Raw genomic sequence first — 17972 nt, forward strand, 5'->3', positions numbered from 1 at the left:
GCCCAACAAATAAGCTACTGAAAAAATAAATGTGTTAACGTGCAGATAAGGAAATTTTTCCGACATACGTTTGAAAAACAGATAAGAATTAACGTATTCTCAGAATACATATCATTCAGTGATTACCAGAACCACAAATTCCGTTAAATTATTTATGCAAGGCTACGCCGCAACTGTATTTTTTAGTCAATCAGTCAATTCAGTCCGGCGCATCGTGATGATTAATAGTTATCTCGACAATCGTGACCAAAGTCAAACGCAATCAATCAGTTTTGAACAATACCGACAGACACTTTGGATTACATTTCCAACGATATTTGTTAATCGAGCAGGATATTTCGCAATGGGGATGGAATGAACAATAAAAGTTGTCAATGCGTAATTCACCAAGCCAGTGGCTTGGATTTCATCCAGGAGAACAGATATTTCGTTTACGGAGAAACATGAAGGCACAGATAATTATTGCTGTCTTTTTGGGAGCGTCGTTGGCAGCGATAAATGAGGAAGGGCAACCTGTCAAACGTCTGATTAAGTGGGGCGAATCCGATCAAGGTTCTTGGCTCGGCGAAGAAGAACTTTTTACACTGATTAAAAGCGGAATACATTTTGTGGATGTGACGACAAGTAAATTTCCAGGTGGGATAAACCGGACAACAATTGGTGAGCATGGTACGGGAGGGGTCTTTTTTAAGGGGTGCAAATTTTAGAGAAAAATATACTATATTTATTGAATAATATTTTCAGTTATTCCGGGAAACCTGCGATTTGAGGATATTGTACTAACAGCGATAGGAAATATTGATATCGACAGAATGATGACATTTGTCGACCGTTTGGACAACTTTCCTAATCGATATTACAACAATCAGAATGGAGTGGATGCGGCGGATTGGGTGGAAAGAATGGTGAAGGTTGCGATAATTGATCCCGGATATGAGGGACGAGTGACGGTCACGAAGTTTAATCACAGCTGCGCACAACACAGTATCATTGCAAGGATCGAAGGTAAAGTATTCTGAAGGAATCGGGGTATGGAAGGAAATTATTACGCGTTATTTTGAATTATTTGAATTTCCCGGTCAAAGAAATACGAGCACGAATGAATTAAAGGGCACTTTATGCAGGAAAATTAGGCTATTTTTTACAGCCTGGAATCAAATCTGTGCTTTACAAATTTACATTTTACTTAATTTTTTGAATATCCCAGTTAAAATATTTAAACTCACGGGCGAATAAAAATGTCTGGCTGATTTCAGGTTCCGATCCCATTTTGAAGGACGAGTTTGTAGTTTTTGGAGCTCACTTTGACTCGATAAACAAAGACGATCCGGTAAACGGAATAGCGCCTGGAGCAAATGACAACGCGAGCGGGAGTGTGACTTTATTTGAATCTTTAAGAGTGTTAATAGAGACAGGATTCGTGCCAAAGAGGTCAATCGAGTTTCAGTGGTATTCCGCGGAGGAGGTCGGACTGCGGGGATCGGGCGACATCGCGGAGACTTATTACAACCAGGGCGTAAAGGTAGGTAAAGGATTTACAATTAGTATCCGTTGAGGGTGTAATCATTACGGTATTTTAACGCGGGCAATCCGAATAATTATTCTGTGAATTAGATAACCAAATCAATAATTCTACAAAGACATTATTATGTGTATTTCATTATACGAGCAATTTTCTATTAATTTTGGTATGATTTTCTGTGCAGATTGTCGCAATGGTGAATTACGACGAGGTTGGGTTTCGCTCTGGCCCCAACCAGTTCGGACTCTTGACGGACTATACGTCCCCCATTTTAACGGCCTTACTTCGCCTCGTAATCGAAAAGTACTGCTCAATATTATGGATCAACCATTTTTGCGGGTATGCCTGTTCGGATCATGCGTCGTTCACCCGCCATGGTTACCCCACTGCTTGTGCGTCTTCATACCCACTGAGTCCAGATATTCACACTCCGGCAGATACAGCTGATAAAATGAGCTTTGAGCAAGTCGCCGAATTTGTGAAGCTAACCGTTGGCGTGGCGATAGAAATTGGCTAAATTATGGAGTAGGCTTAATTTCTACTAGATGCATGTAGCTTCATATTCTATTGCAGAAATTTTAGGATAAATTGTTGGTTAATAAATTCGTTGTGGGTCATTTTAGTGTCCCTAAAAAACAACCATTTCTGGGATCTATGCTGCCCATGTGTCGAATAATTCCGACGATTTCGCCAAGGTGAGAAACTCGAACCCTACTGGCTATAATTGATGCCATCATGTTGTTACAAGTGTGCGTGTCAGCGGTATTCTACGTGACACAGGTCTTAATCGGAGCAGTCGTCCATTTGTTGAACTATGTCAAAATTTTGAACACGTTGTCAAAAACTGGAGCCACTTCGCCCCAAAAATTGGTCATGTTGTACAAACAAATACAAAATTTGAGCATTCTAAGTAATTTGTGTAATCAGAAACAGATATTTCCTGCGGCTGCACTTGGTCTCGCGAGCATTGAGTATTTCCCGTTTTTCGTCTGTATTAAACTACACGATTCCTTGTGAAGTTGAACCGGGGTTTTCGTCCTTATTAGCTCACCCTGCGTAGCAGAGGAGCTATTGAATTCCTCTTGTCCGTCAGTCAGTCTGTCTGTCTGTTAAGGACTCTTTTGCATCAATTCATGCTAATTAGAGCCAGTGATTGGCATTCTTGACCGAGTTAGTAGCACCACTGATATCGAAAAATCGGCGACTCAAAATGTTGCCAAACAATTGAGGGAATAGATGCAAATCGCAGCAAACGTGCAGAAGAACCGGAAGAAATGACAATAATTTTTACTTCGAATTTGCCAATATTTCATATCAAAATTACTGTTTGTTTTCCCTCATTTATTCTCCACCATCGGCGCAAAATTATGTCACAATTATGTATATATTTTTACCGCTTCTTCTGCGCCATTAATTCAAACTTATACCAAAATTGCATATCAACTTTATACGCCTATTCTGCACCATTGGTGCAAAATTACGTCAAAATCATTATTACAGGGTGAGCTACTTCTAACGTTACAACGGTTTATTTTTACGGATGTCATCGCCTTGAATATGATGGTGTTTTTGGCGACGTCACAGGTATTCAGCTGTTCGAGGCTACGAACACAGGTGGGAAACGGAGTGGAAATCGGAGAGAAAGTCGGTACTGCGAAAGACTTTGGTGGCCTTGGAACCATTAAAGATTCGTTTCAACCTCAACTTTGTAGAGAATAAACCGTTGTAACGTTAAAAGTAGCTCACCCTGTAATAACCATTTTGGTATAATTTTGCACCAATGGTGCAGATAAAATAGATACGCAATTTTGGCAAAATTTTACATTAATGGTGCAGAATATGCGTAATAAAGGTATATGTAATTGCGATATAATTTTGCACCAATGGTGCAAAATACACGAGGGAAGAGCAACCATGATTTTGACATAAAATATTAAAAAATTTTACGTCAAAATCATAAGTGTTTCTGACGGTTCTTCTGCACTTTTGGTGCGTTTGGCATATATTTTCTCAATTGTTTCGCACCATTTTGAGTCTCCGATTGTTCGATATCAGTGGTGCTAATAAGTCAGTCAGGAATGCCAATAACTGGCTCTAATTAGCATCAATTGTTGCAAAAGAGTCGTAAACAGACAGACGGAAGGACGGACGGACAGACTGACAAGAGGAATTCAATAGCTCCTCTGCTACGCAAGGTGAGCTAATAAGGCACCCCTCGTTTTTCAAAATGTTTGCAATGAAACGGATTCGATGGAAAAGAGCGAAAGTTACTCGCCAAGTGAATTTTTCAATAGTGTAAAAATAAGGCTGAGGGGAAAAATTTTGTACCAAATTGGTACAAAATTATGTAAAAATTATGCATATCTTTAGTTCGCTTACTCTGCACCATTGGTGCAAAATTATGTAAAAATCATTATTACATATTTAATGACCCTGTAATAATGACGGTAGTAAGAACGGTATATTTTCTTTTCTTTCGATTTTGTAGCAATTACAAATTATGCCTTTCTTACCCATGCTTACAACAGTTAGATAGCCAAGTAAATAATGTATAAATTGGGTGCTGGACAAATAACGTACATGTCCACTTCACACGTGTAATAACGTCACATCCGTCATTGATTTACGATCCTGAATTTATAACACTTCCTCCCAAACAAATAAGCAATTACATGCCTGCATTTCCATATTGTGTGGAATTAATGGAATATTACTTTTAAACAAACAACATTACGTGTGCGGCGTAGCGAAATTGAGCAATTAAATTATGCATTGTTGCATACTCCTCCTTCTGATTTGGTGTCACGAGGCGGACGTAATTTAATCGTTACCAGTTTCATTCTTGGCTAAAAACTTGCTTCGATTATCGACATTGCTCTAGATCAGGGGACGCATTGATAGCAGAAATTTCTCACTAAACCAAGGTTGGTAAGTAAATATTCTTTCCGTTCCGTGCACTAATTGGTGCAATATATTGTCCAATCGACTGCCTGCATTCGATCTTTCTTAATTCTGCCCGTTGTCTCGTCAATCCGTGAGCATAAGGACTTTTTGAACTTTGACCATTCCTCATGGTTTAATAATCTAAACCAGGGCTTAAGTCCAAAAGCAGTTTATTCCTTCTAGCTCGGTGACATAAAACTTTTAGATTTTTATTAAAGTAATGTTTAGTTTATTTTATATTAACAAGGGACACTCACGACCTGTCGTTCGTGTCCAGGGTACCCACTATGTTTTTTAGAATCTACTAGGACCCTAAATGAAGGATCCATTCATATTTCCGTGGAAAACTCATATTTGGCGCCGTGGCGTGGCGCCAAATTCGCCAAATTTGTAGGTTTTTATTTTTAAAACCGCCATAACTTTTGAAATCCTGGGTGGATTTTCAAAAAAAAATTCCAAACATCATGAAAAATAGTTCAACTTTAGTATGCAATCAAGTTTTTCAAAATATTGATTGTTTCAATTTTTGTCAAAATTTTGAAATTTTTTTACACGTGGAAATTCGGCGAAAAAATCTTAAAAATCTCTTAAAAACAAAATTTTTTTATTTTTATTTTTTTCTTCAAATTTTGACCTTTGTGATCATTTTAAGTCCAAAATTTTGAAAATCCCACAGAAACTGCAAAAGTTATGGAGGTTTGAAAATGGTCGAAAACGCAGATTTTTAAGTGTGGCGCCACGCCACGGCGCCAAATATAAGTTTTACACGGAAATAAGAATGGATCTTTCATTTAGGGTCCTAGTAGATTCTAAAAAACGTAGTGGGTACACGAACGACAGGTCGTGAGTGTCCCTTGTAAGTAAATCTTACTCCAATTTATGAATGTGATCTACATATGATTAATCAATTTCTTATAGGGGACAATGAATTCCATCCTGGTCACCTTTGCGCTAGGGGTCGTTGCCCTGTCGTTGCACTCTGAAGGACGCCGTTTCTTGCATCAAGATTCGAAGAAATGTCTCGATGCCGAAGGATTCGTTAAGGACTCACTTAAAGTGTCGCCATGCAATGACAAAAACCAGTACCAACAATGGGATTGGGTGAATAACTCCACCATTAAGAACAGAGCGACAAAATTATGCATTGCATCGATATCCTATTACGGAACGAGCACTGTAAACATGGTGACTTGTCGGCGCGATGACGAAAACCAGAGATGGAAAGAAGAACCAAACGGCAAGGTTTACAATAAGCTGAGCTGGTTTTGTCTACGTTCGGATGCAAAGGATATCGTCATCCCGCAGGGTTGCTCGTGGTCTTCAGATCAAACCAATTTGAGGTGGAGCGAGTAAAACATTAAAACGAGTAAAACATTAAAATATTAAAACATTAAAACATTAAAACATTAAAACGAGTAAAACAATTTGAGGTGGAGGGAGTGACATGCTTGGAAGAATAAATAACTATAATAATAACTTTAATAATAACTTTGGAACTTTAATAAATTTCATAATGCAAAAATCAACAATTTTTTGGACCAACCCTTCGGGGACGTTCATAAACTTCATAACGCAAATAGGGGTGGGTAAAAATTCCGTTATGCAGCGTGGCAGGGGGGAGGGTGGGTGAGCTGGCACATGTTACTGTAACGCAGTGTTTTTTTGTGCGAATAATATTAATTTGTGAATGAACGGTATACCTAGTTGTCCAGTACATAAGTTATGTTCAACAGATTTGGCGCGACAAAAAATTACTGGCAGTTAATTTAGAAAGTCGAGCTATTTTTTATTGAATTACCCACGCAATTGTCTATCAGAAATCGTGCTATGAAAGCTTTTGTGACCCATGGTACCAAAAGAACAGACTGGCCCGCACTGCATGTTGTAAATTTTTAGCTTCGTTTTTGAGCGAATAAAAAAGAGATTTTCCGAGATTATCCAGGTGCTCAATAAAATCGGAAATTATCGTAAGTTGGTCAGCCATAAAATTATACATTAACACTGGCAGTGTTGATCGAAAAATAAGTGGAAGGTATCAGTCAAAAGGGTCACCAAAATTTAAGAAGGCGGGAAAAACTGAATTCCATCGAATCCACGCGGCACCAAATGAAAAGTTCCCCTATAAATGAACGGGTCAAGTAAAACTATGTCCCGGGCTCTAAAACTTGACCTTGGACTTATTACTTTGGGAACTGATGAGGAACACTTGCTGATTGTAAGTCAATTAAAAATAGGCTCACCAGAATTGGGCGGTGATCATGCGGCACGTGCTTGAAAGATTAAAACGCATACTTTTCAAAGATTAGCAACACTTTATGATTAAAGCCGCATAAAAATAGAGATTTATAAGCGTCGTAAGATTTTTGTCATAAAAAATCACGTTACTAAACTTACGATTTTACGAAGCTTGACCCCTTGTTTTTTCTTAGTAAACTACATTAATTTTACGATACGAAGAAATAATGAATACCCTCATTAAAATTTCGAACAGTGTTACCGATGAGTTGTATATGAGTTTGCCATAATGTAAATTCGATATAATTACTCACCAACTTGTGGAATATTGCAATCATAAGTCTGTTTGGACTACCAGATAAATTTGGGATTAAATGGTATCAATTTCAAATATCAATCAATTGTAAATTGACAATTTTTAGAGAAGGTCTATAAATTATGTTACGCAAGAGGGAGGAGTTTAGGTCTAAGGCTCCAATGATATCGTGTGTATGTGACACATGTTAAAGGGGGGAGGGGGGGTCTAGAAGATCGCGATTTTTTCCGTGACATAATTTATGGACCTTAGGCCCTGTCCAAAACTCATTTACGGCTCATTTACAACTCATTTAAAGTTTCGCTTCAAACTAAAAAGGTACAAATTTTATATTTATATTTTTCAGGCCCAAACTGAAGCTAGATATATGTGCCAAACCCGACGTCAGTTTAGAATCCAAGAAAAAATCTATAGTCTAGAAATTGTAATAATATAGAAATTTTGCATTTTTTAAAATATTTGATTAACTAAGAACTCGTTGTGGTATTTTATGGTATTTTCATGATATCCGTATTTTACTGTGAAAAAATTGATAAAAGTGTACCTTTTGAGTAGCAATAAAATTATTGAAATTTTTCAACCTTAATTTGTTAAGACAGAAAAAACTTGGTTTGGATAAGCTTTCCTTTTTCGAACGTTTTTTGAAATTCTGAAAACTAATTTCCGGATTTTGGACTTTTGGAAAAAATCGAACTCCAAAATTCGTAAGGCGTCCTTACATACGATTGTATGAGCTATAAGTTTGGAAATCGTTTGCATGGAAAATGATTCGTGAAGACTTGCAGTTTTTCATACACACACATAGATTCTTTTGGATAAATCACAATTACTAAACGTATATTTTACAATTTGAAGTATGTACATACGAGTATGACAAGCATTGTTCTAATTTTATTACTAGTTATGTTACCGTCAAGCGTAACAAGATTTAGTATTTAAATCAAGCTTACGGGTATTATTGGACGCATGGGGCTAAAGTATCGTCGCAAGTATTTATTCCCATCAAGGATAAACACCAAAATAGGTAGATTTGCGAAGTCATGTTTCTCGAAGCCCCTCACGACAGAAATATTTTGATCTTCGCAAGCTAGCTAAATGAGTTTCGATGCGAAATAAGACGTTGTCATGAGTACGCCCGGTGACATCTCTACTGCCGCAAAACCTTCCGTCCGAAAATAAATACGTATCTAAATATTTATTGTCCTCGTAAAGTCACGACTCATGTCAAGATGTGTGTATGTAATGTATAATGCATAGGATTTCGTGTCTCAAATGTGTGAATTTAATGTCAAATAATTAGTTCGCACTCTACTATGATACTAAATATTCTCGTGAATTATGAGGACAATTATGAAGACAAGACATACTCTTGTTTTATACGGCTATAAATCCCTCAACGTCATCACTCGCGTACTAACAAGGGAAGGACACGACATGTCTACCGGACCCAGACATGGGATATTTTTTCTACTCTTTGGGGTCCACAATGCTGGAAACTGATGAAATTCGTCTGTGAATTTCACGTTTCTTGGAAATATAAAATTTTGAATTTCTTAAATAGTTCATGGGGACCCCCCTTTGAAAATGCGAAATTCGCATGCAAATTCTTATGCACTTTTCGTCAAAATCAACTTCTTGGGACTTGCCATCGAACTTAAAGTTCAATGAAATATTGTTGAAATCATCAACCAAACTCATCAAAATCACTTACTGAACATTTTTGCAACACATGCAAAGTCCTGTTTCGATTTCGAAAATATATTTTAAAATTTTTTAAATCATGTAAAACAAAATTGAAGTGCATGCAAATTTTTTAGAGTGTAGCTCTGTGCCAAATTTCAGCTTTCTACGACCATTTTGAAATTTTGGCGCATAATACCCTACCCACTTACATGACCCCCACCGGTCATGTAAGTGGGTGGGGTTTATAAAAAAATATAATTTCGGAATCGATACAAATTCCAATATGGACAAAGGGACTTTATATGATTGGGATTGAATTTGCAATAATTGTGAATTGTTTTTGTCACGTTATTACTAAAAACCTAATAAAACCCATTAAAATCCAATAAACCCCAATAAAACCCTAATAAAACCCACTTAACATGGTAAAACCCATTAAAACTCATGGGTTTTATTATTTTTGATTAAAACCCTGGGTTTTTCCGAACCCTGGTTTCAAGTCAATCGGTCAAACCGTTCGAGAGTTATCGAAAAACAGACGGACGGACGGACAGACATGAAGATTTCATAAGCCCTGGTTCGGACTAAAACGAAAAATACACGGGTCGGTTTATTTTTGCATATGTATGAACAATTAAAAATTAGTCCCGTTAAGATCGGCGATAACCAACTCACACCTACTCATTTTTAGTGACGTTATACAAATTCCTTAATTCGTGTCCGATTTTAAACGTGGTCCGTCTTTAAGACCCTAGTTTAATTAATAGACGAATACTTACCTGGTAAAAATCCTGGCAGTTTCTGCACTTTTGAACTGAAAATAACAAATCGTGCAACAATTATGGTATGCATCATTGCCCGCATGATTTTTTTTGCGTGATTAATGCGAAATATATATAAAAATGTAAATATGTATTTACATAGAATCGGATGTAACAATTTCTGAACGGAGCTTCCCTTGTGAAATGAAAACGCAACAAGTACAGGACCCCAAAAATGGGAAATCTTAGTGAGGCTTGGCTCAATATTTTCCGGAACAGCATTTGCATCACTACTCTTTTTTGGACCTTATTTATGTTTCATTTATGAATTACATTAGTTGTTGTCAATTATTTTTTAATACCGCATAAATTTCATCAAATTGATCCACATATCACTGGGAAAACTTTGTGATTTTTGAACCGATTTTAATCGTTCTTATCTTAAAATTTGCACAAAAATTAATTCTAAAATTTGTGCAATTCGCTACCCGCTACGGTATGTCATTAATTATAATATAAATATAAATGTGTTTCCAGGGGCACATTTTTGCTCATAAGTCGAATTGCAGTTCGATTCTAAATTCCGTAAGAATAATCGGTACAAAATTTCATCAAAATCAGTTGAGAAATGACTGAGATATCGCAGATGGTCACTTTTTTGGGGTGGGGTGAATGCATACTTGGTAAATTTTTTCGTTGTTAGATATTTGCCTCACTAAGAAAAATAAGGCTGGCAACAAGAAGGAAGAGTAGGGCACCGAGGAGGATGACATTTTTCCTGGTAATTGGACCATCCTGGGAACGAATTTGCTCGGGATTTGGACTAAATATGGTGGGAGGTTTAGTGGGTGTAACATTTTCCTCCTCCGAGGAGATCATTTTAATCTCCAGGTTTCTTATTCTAAGGGAGATTCTTTCGGAACTCATGGATGTAAATTTATTTGATGTTTATTTGATCACAAGCTTTCGGAAAATACTTTTTCCATCATCAGGTGCATTTCAAACTTTGAGAAAAATTACGAATACAATGGTATACAATGAGTACACATAAATTGGTGATTATGGTTGTCAAGGTCTTGGTGTCATGGTTAGTGGTAAAAGGGACGCTGACCAGATTGGGTTGATGTCCATACCTTGATCCCGATTTATTTTGTGTCTGGTTCTTCGTATGTGCAGTGATTCTTTAAATTTCCTGTGGAAATATCGATGCTCGTTTTCGATTTCTTATTCTACTTCAAGTGGTGGTAATACTGAAAACTGGAATCACTTCACACCATACCTGGAATTGCTTACCCCACATACCCACAATGTGGGGAGTACACTTTGGAAACTTAAAAAGTTTTCGGAGAACACCAAAAATTATAAATTATCAAAAATTAAATTGTAAGCGAATTAAAATTTCAGCTTGTACGTTAAAAAAAATTCAATGCGAGAACATAGGGGTCTTAAGATCATAATTTGCGTTCTCCTAAGATGCACAATGGTAAAACGGAGAACACCTTTCGTACTCTTTGCATTAATTGCAAAATTAAGGAGAACACTTTTCCACTGTTTTGCGTAGCATTATGCAACCTGATAAGAGTAAACTGAGACAACTCCTTGTGCAATTTGAATATCATGCCAAATTAATCGGAAAAAACTTCTCTAATGTTTTGAATTGCATAAAAGCAAACAGAAACAATTTTTCGTACTCTTTAAGTGGGATGGAAAATAAATAGGAGAACACTTCTCTAATGTTTTGAATTACATAAGACCGAACTGAAACAATTTTTCGTACTCTTTAAGTGGGGTACAAAATTAATCGGGGAACAATTTTATACTGTTTTGAATTGCATAAGAGTAAATTGAAACAATTTTTCGTACTCTTTAAGTGGGGTACAAAATTAATCGGAGAACAATTTTATACTGTTTTGAATTGCATAAGATTAAACTGAGGCAACTCGCTCTTTTCGCACCATTCAAGATTCTAATAGAGAGGTCGCCCCTGTAAGTGTTGATCATATTGTAATTAGTAGCAGGTTAGTAATAATAGTTTTGGAGATCCGATTTGTTTGTAAATTACTGTAGGCATATCTAGCACCGTGTCCCAAAAATTTCATAAGCTTTCAATAGAAAATACATTTCGTATTTTCCATACGATTTCGTAGTGAGGAATTTGAAAAGCGGGATTTTCATAAGTACCAGAATTCGACTGACAAAGTCTCGAAGAAGGTCTGACTCAGCCGGTCTGAGTGAATTTCAATTAAAAAGGTTGAGAGGGTGCCAAAATTAGGAGATACATAAAACGTACATTTGCAAAGTCTAAAAATGTTACCCTTAAAAAACAACCATCATAGCGACTTCTCAAACGATGAAAAATATTTTTCAATATGCCTCGACGTCCGTGCATGAAACATCCAAAAATTTAAAGATAAATGCAAATCACTTACATACATACTCAGTTCTTAAGTTCCCGTAAATGAGTTTGCGGTTTAATTTTTCGCGCGAAATCTTGCAGATGCAAATTTTTTTCATTGCAACTTATTCCCCATACTGTTCTTAACAAGATACTAAAGAATCTTGGAAAAATATGTAAATTTGGTCAAATGGAATACAAATTGGCACAAAGGGTCGCAATTTTACATTCACACCTCAGCGCCACAAAACATTTGAGATTTTCAAAATTCTTAAGAACTCTGGAGCAACACGCAGGTGGCTTACGGCATAATAATTCGGTTGAAGGATGCTGGCAGTACTTTTAACAGGGAAGAGATGCGGTCGACCTCGGTTTCGACTCGGACACAGCCATGCTGAAAACATAGAAAGTCTAAATACGAAGAAATCCGCATTTTCGCCAGAAGAAGCTGGCTCCACCAATGAGTGCCTCAGAATAATTTTTCAGAAACAATTGTGTTCAACGGTCGTCTGACACACTTTTGAGCTTGAGTTATTCATCACCCTGGATTTGTAACGCTGTAAATGGGAGCGAGCTGGCTGTAGAAAGTAAATCTATATTTTTTTACAGGAATAGGTATCATGTGGAAAAAATTTATTTAGCTAGTGTCCTGGAGCCCATAGTTAAACCCCGGAAACTTAAACTCTTCGAGCATCAACATTGAAATTTTCAGAAAGACTTTGCTCATTCGCATGATGCAAAAATAGGCCAAAAATGAATTTTTACCAAAGTTTCGGACTTTTTTCGTCGGAAGAACCACAGCATTTCCAGACCTTAATTCCCTAAATTATTACCACCACTCAGGTAGACTTTAGAGATACAAGTGTCCTCTAAGCATCACATATGTTTGAAAGCCCTGAAGTCATCACTACCTGGCTTGTGCCCTGTGCCCTGTTTATCTTTTAAATATGAATCTGGTCAGTAACAAGGCATCTTTTCAATAATTTTCCAGATACTTCGAGTTTCGCAAAATTCGTTGTGCACTAACATTTAAGATTCTTTTTAATTCGCCTCAGTAATCACGATGATGGCCCATTCGCAATCAATTTAGCCAGTTAATTTAGCAATTTCTACCAAAATAAGATTCGTGTGTAAGCTATAGAAATTACATAGATAAAGTTATCCGTATCCGAAAATTCATTAGTCTCCAGTGGAGAGTCTATATTCTCCTGAAACATTTTACCACAGTGGAGGATTTGAAGTAGAAGTCAGGAAGCAAGGGAACAAGTAATTTTCGAAGAAACCGGAATGTTCTGAAATCAAATCAAGAAGCTCTGTCTAGAACCCAGAATTACGAGTGATCCTATTCTGTAGATTCTTACAACTAGTTAGTTGGGCCCTAATTAATGATATACGCAAAAGCAGTTGTATCAGCAAAACTTAATTGAAAGCTGATTACAAAATTGAAAAGCCAGTGAAATTTCAGTAAGGGTATGCTTGTTACTTTTGGAGATGCCCTCCCTTGGCTCCGATCCAAGCCTTCAATCTGGGAATCCAATCTTCGATCGCAGCACGCGCTCGTTCCAGAACATCTAGCTCCAATTTAGACGATATGTCGTTGACTAAAGAGTTGAGGTCAGCCGATGCAGCTGGCCATTCTTGATTAGAAATGAAGTCCGGAATTTCTGTCCACAACCACGTTTGCACCATTTTTGCAGAATGAGCAGGGACAGAATTTTGTTGGAATGTCCATTCATTATTTATGAAGAGGGAATTGTTCAGTGGTTTTACGAGTAGCAGTAGCACATCGGACATGTAATTTTTTGCACTAATTTTGACCCCTTTAGGTACAAAATGCAGATCTGCCTCACCCATCCAACCAATCTCCAATCAAACCATTATGGCATCAGGATGGTAAGCCCGATTTACTTCTTTAAATTTTTGGGGTATGGCCTGGACTTATTGGGAGTAGATTCTGTCATTCTGGTGTTGAATTTTGCCTCGGCCGTAAAAATCCTCTCATCCGTAAACAGGTTCTGTTTCCATTTTTCAGACACGTGCCGCTTAATCAAGCTCCGGCTTCTGATCAATCTATTTCTGATTTGACGTATCGCCAGCAAGTGTTGTTTACCACATTTTAATGGTCTGAGTGTCAGGTCAGATCGTATTGCCCTACCAATGGTTTTGCGCGAAACGTCCATTTATATGGTCAGCTTCCTCTGATTTCGGCAAAGATTTCTACGAATCCGTTCTTTCCGCGCCTTGAAAAATCTGGGTGTCCTATTTGACCTTGGCCGTACACTTCGTTTTCTGTCAAGAGTACTCCCAGTCTCAGTGTATCGTTTTATGGTTCGATGGATAAGCACACGACTGATTCCAGTATTTTTCAGCACTTTGAAAATCTCGCATGTCCGCTTTCCATAAAAGAAGTGATGAATAATTGCAACACGTTTTGTTTGGAGATCTGACATTTCGATAAGCTTCATGATAGGGAAAATCAAACCATCATTTCTATTAGACAATCGCATGGAGACTAATAAAAAAAGATAAGTTACCAAAAAATTGCATTCACTACTTTTTTACGCGGGAAAATATATATCAGCATTTAGTGCCCGACTAAGGAGGACAACCCCTCACCGACAAAGTCACCGATCTTGATGCCCTTTGGATATGTCGTAGTACTAGGTGAGTCTAGCAAAAGTGTGGAAGGATTTCATTCCATGGCCCCATTTGCTCCCGCCACACCTCTTTGAAGGAGCGCCCCATGCTAAACTAGCTGCACTAAAACCTTCGCCAAAAATCCATTTTTACTCGGATTTTCAAAAAATTTACATATTCTTCATCCCAGATAGTTGCTTTATCACATCCAATAGCAAACTCGACTTTTTTAATTTTTTAAATAACTTTGAAAATTTCAGGGCAGATTTGGAAAAAATCAAAATTTTAAAAAAGTTGGGTTTGATATTGGATATGATAAAGCAACTATCTGGGATCAAGAATATGTAGTTTTTTGAGAATCCGAGCAAAATTGGATTTTTGGTGAATTTTTGAATGAACCAAATCAGGGTATTTTTCGTGTTTTCCGCACCTTTGACTGGGTGTGGCAGTCGCAAATGGGGCCATGGAATGCAATCCTTCCACGCTTTTGCTAGACTCACCTAGTACTACGACATATCCAAAGGGCATCAAGATCGGTGACTTTGTCGGTGAGGGGTTGTCCTCCTAAGTACATATACCCACAATTAAAATTGAACCTAATTTTTGAAAGTTCATCCACTCACACAAATTCGCGGAAAAGTGAGACAAAAAACAGTTGTGAGATATACTTCCGGGATTGGTAAACATTCAGTAAATCAAATTACAGCGCGTTTTTCTGCCAGCAAATTGCTGTGTCTTTTATGTCAAATCCGGAACTCTAATTCCGTGGGGAAATTATGTAGTTGGGATTCAAAAGACAATGGCTTGGCAAAATATACATTTGAATGCCAAACGTAACACGCTTTGATAAAAAACAAGTTTGGTTTAATAAATAATGATAAATAATAACAGTAGTAGTAAGGCCCCCAATTGTCAACGTTTCGACCTGAAGAGTCTTCTTTGGGACTTCAAATGGTGACGATTCGTGAGAATGGGGACAAAATGAAGAAAAAGATGGAAGAGAGAAGTGTAATGCAAACATAGAAAGGTCAATAAGCCGTTATGTTGGTGGCCGTTTAGTCTCGGGTAATACGCCTGGGTCGCCCAGACGCTCACCGTCAATGCAAATCGCCTTGAGCATTAAAGTTTGAGGGTGATAAACGATAAAAGGCACAGCGAAAGCCATTATTTATTCGCAGAACGGTTTATTAAGGGGTGAAAACCCCTTTATGGGAATGTCTTGTCTGTCTGTCTGTCCGTCCGTCCGTCCGTCTGTATCCACGATAACTTTAGAACGGATGCGAATATCGACATGCGGTTTTCGCCAAAGTATTTCTAATTTTTGAAGTATGGATGAGTTCGAAGATGGGCCTTGTAGGTATTAAGGTCACGGCGCCATGGCGACGACGCCGTGTCGAATAGGTGTCGAATTTTTTGTTTCGACGGTTTTAGACGTATTTTGGGACGGGGATTTCGAAAATCGACATCATGTTGACGTACGATGACCGTGTGACCGTGTAGACGACGCCACTTGAATTATGCCATGTGGGGTGTCTATCGAAAGGTATAGTCGTGTACGTTCAAAGTACGCGGGAGTTATGTCGAAACGGGGCGAAATGAGACGTGGGGTAATGTGAGATAATTGGGGAAATGACGGGAAAGTATTGGAAGACGATGTGGGTGTGCCACAAGGACATTTACGTGTGTTTTCACCCCTTTGCTACATTTCGTTTGCAACGGTTTATTATTCGTTCAAGTCCTTACAGTACGTTTCCCTCACTAATCTTTTTCCGCATTTTCCCCAATTCTCACACATATCGCCAACACGTGAAGTCCTAAAAAAGACCATTAAGGTCGAAATATTGACAAATGGCCACCGAATCTTGATCAGTCAATCTACTGAAAGCGAGCTCTTATCCTTCCACATTATCCTATCTAGCATAGTCACTAGACTCTAGTTTGCGATGATTGAGCCAAATTTGTCAAGTAATAGGATTTTAGTTAGTAAATTTACCAAATTAATTGAACATGTTCTTACTTTACCACATTATTTCGCAAAATCATCCTGTCCATTAAATGATTTATAAATTGCAAATCAGCCATGGAAACCCAAATATGTAAAGTAGGTTAATGAGAGTATTTGCCGATTTGCGAAATTTACCAAATGACTATTAGCCAGTCTTCTCCAGAAACACAGTTCTTGGGCTTGCAAAGTTTGCTAGGTCTGTTGTGATTATCAAAATTGTGGCCAGCACGCGCATTAGATTTGTTTGAAAGATTATTGCTGAAGAGACAAAGTGCAAAGTTTCAAATTAAGGATAAAAAATTGTCGAATGATATTATAAGCGATAATGGATGCTATAAGCGCAACTTAGCAAAAAGAGATAAGTAAAAGTTCCATTACCTTGCATTAAGAAAAATGCAAATTCTCGCTCACATAATTTGATCAAGTATTTCTGAAAAAATCTGAAATACCTGTTAAGTATGTATGTAGGGCCGCAAAATTCTCATTCTCATCTATATTGGCGCAACCCCACTTTCGTCATCGCATTTTCATATTATGTACTTTTGTGTCGGCTTAGTAAATCTCTAAAATTATCTCAAGATTCATTTTAATATTCATACACAATATTCAGAGACTTCAAAGAACAGAAATAGTAATTTTTATCCAGTACGTATTTAGACACGCAGGAAAAACACGGCGAAAATGTCCGAAGATTTTCCAGCGTTGTAAAGTTGCCTCATCAGTAATGGCTGATTAAGTAATATAATCAAGTTTAAAGTTGATCAACATTAGTAGTTGTTCAAGTACATTTTCGGAAGACCCAGTTCGTCGTAAACAACTGTAGCATTGCGAAAATCTGTCAAATTGGTCCCTCTTTTGAGAGAACAGTTCAAAAATTGTGGGGAGTACACTTTCAAATTCTCGTAAGATATTCCAGGTATGCTTCACACACAGAAAATCTCAGCGCTTGCAAAACAGATTTTTCAAAGTCCAGCCGTTCAGTTGGTGGAGCTTAATTTTAGCGAAATCGCACCCGTCTGCGATTACTAGCTCGGTCAGTATTTTTGAAAAGGGGTTTATAAAGTTTCTAATTTTTACTCCATTTAACGGTGCTAATGTCGAGACTAACGTCCTGCTGGAGAATTTTATCCCATATTTCGAATGTGGAAAAAGATATTAAAATTTCTTTACAAATGCTAAAAGTTTATGACGCACAAGTTCTGTAAATCTTAACCAAATATTTTTTTCGTCTTTCGAAATTCCTGTTTGGATTACGTACTTCAATTTTTACTCAGTGAAAAAATGAATAAATATTTAAATGAAAATCTGCTAAAATACAACTTGCAAAAAGATTATCATTTTGTAATTCCATTCTTAAGAAAAACGATAATAATTTAATCATTAATGAATATAAAAGTTTTATAAGTAGGGAACACAAGTCTACTCAATATAAGGAGTTCAAATATATGTAATTAAAATTATAATTTGTATTTTAT

General features: G+C 37.3%; 1 protein-coding gene across 2 annotated transcripts; it reads left to right on the plus strand.

The window, feature by feature from the left end:
• The first annotated feature begins 364 nt into the window (after positions 1–364).
• LOC110860460 (probable leucine aminopeptidase 1) lies at positions 365–2161 on the plus strand. 2 transcript variants are annotated; one of them, XM_035860324.1, is made up of 4 exons: positions 365–660; positions 745–1005; positions 1257–1522; positions 1707–2161. In XM_035860324.1, the coding sequence occupies exons 1-4, from the start codon at positions 375–377 to the stop codon at positions 2037–2039; spliced, it is 1146 nt and encodes a 381-aa protein (XP_035716217.1). In that variant the 5' UTR covers positions 365–374; the 3' UTR covers positions 2040–2161. The 2 variants fall into 2 exon arrangements, with proteins under 2 accessions (XP_035716217.1, XP_021965198.2); XM_022109506.2 differs by having other exon boundaries at positions 366–669.
• The last annotated feature ends 15811 nt before the right edge of the window (positions 2162–17972 follow it).

Source organism: Folsomia candida, unplaced genomic scaffold, assembly GCF_002217175.1.
Source record: "Folsomia candida strain VU population unplaced genomic scaffold, ASM221717v1 Fcan01_Sc032, whole genome shotgun sequence".
NCBI classification, from domain to species: Eukaryota; Metazoa; Arthropoda; class Collembola; order Entomobryomorpha; family Isotomidae; genus Folsomia; species Folsomia candida.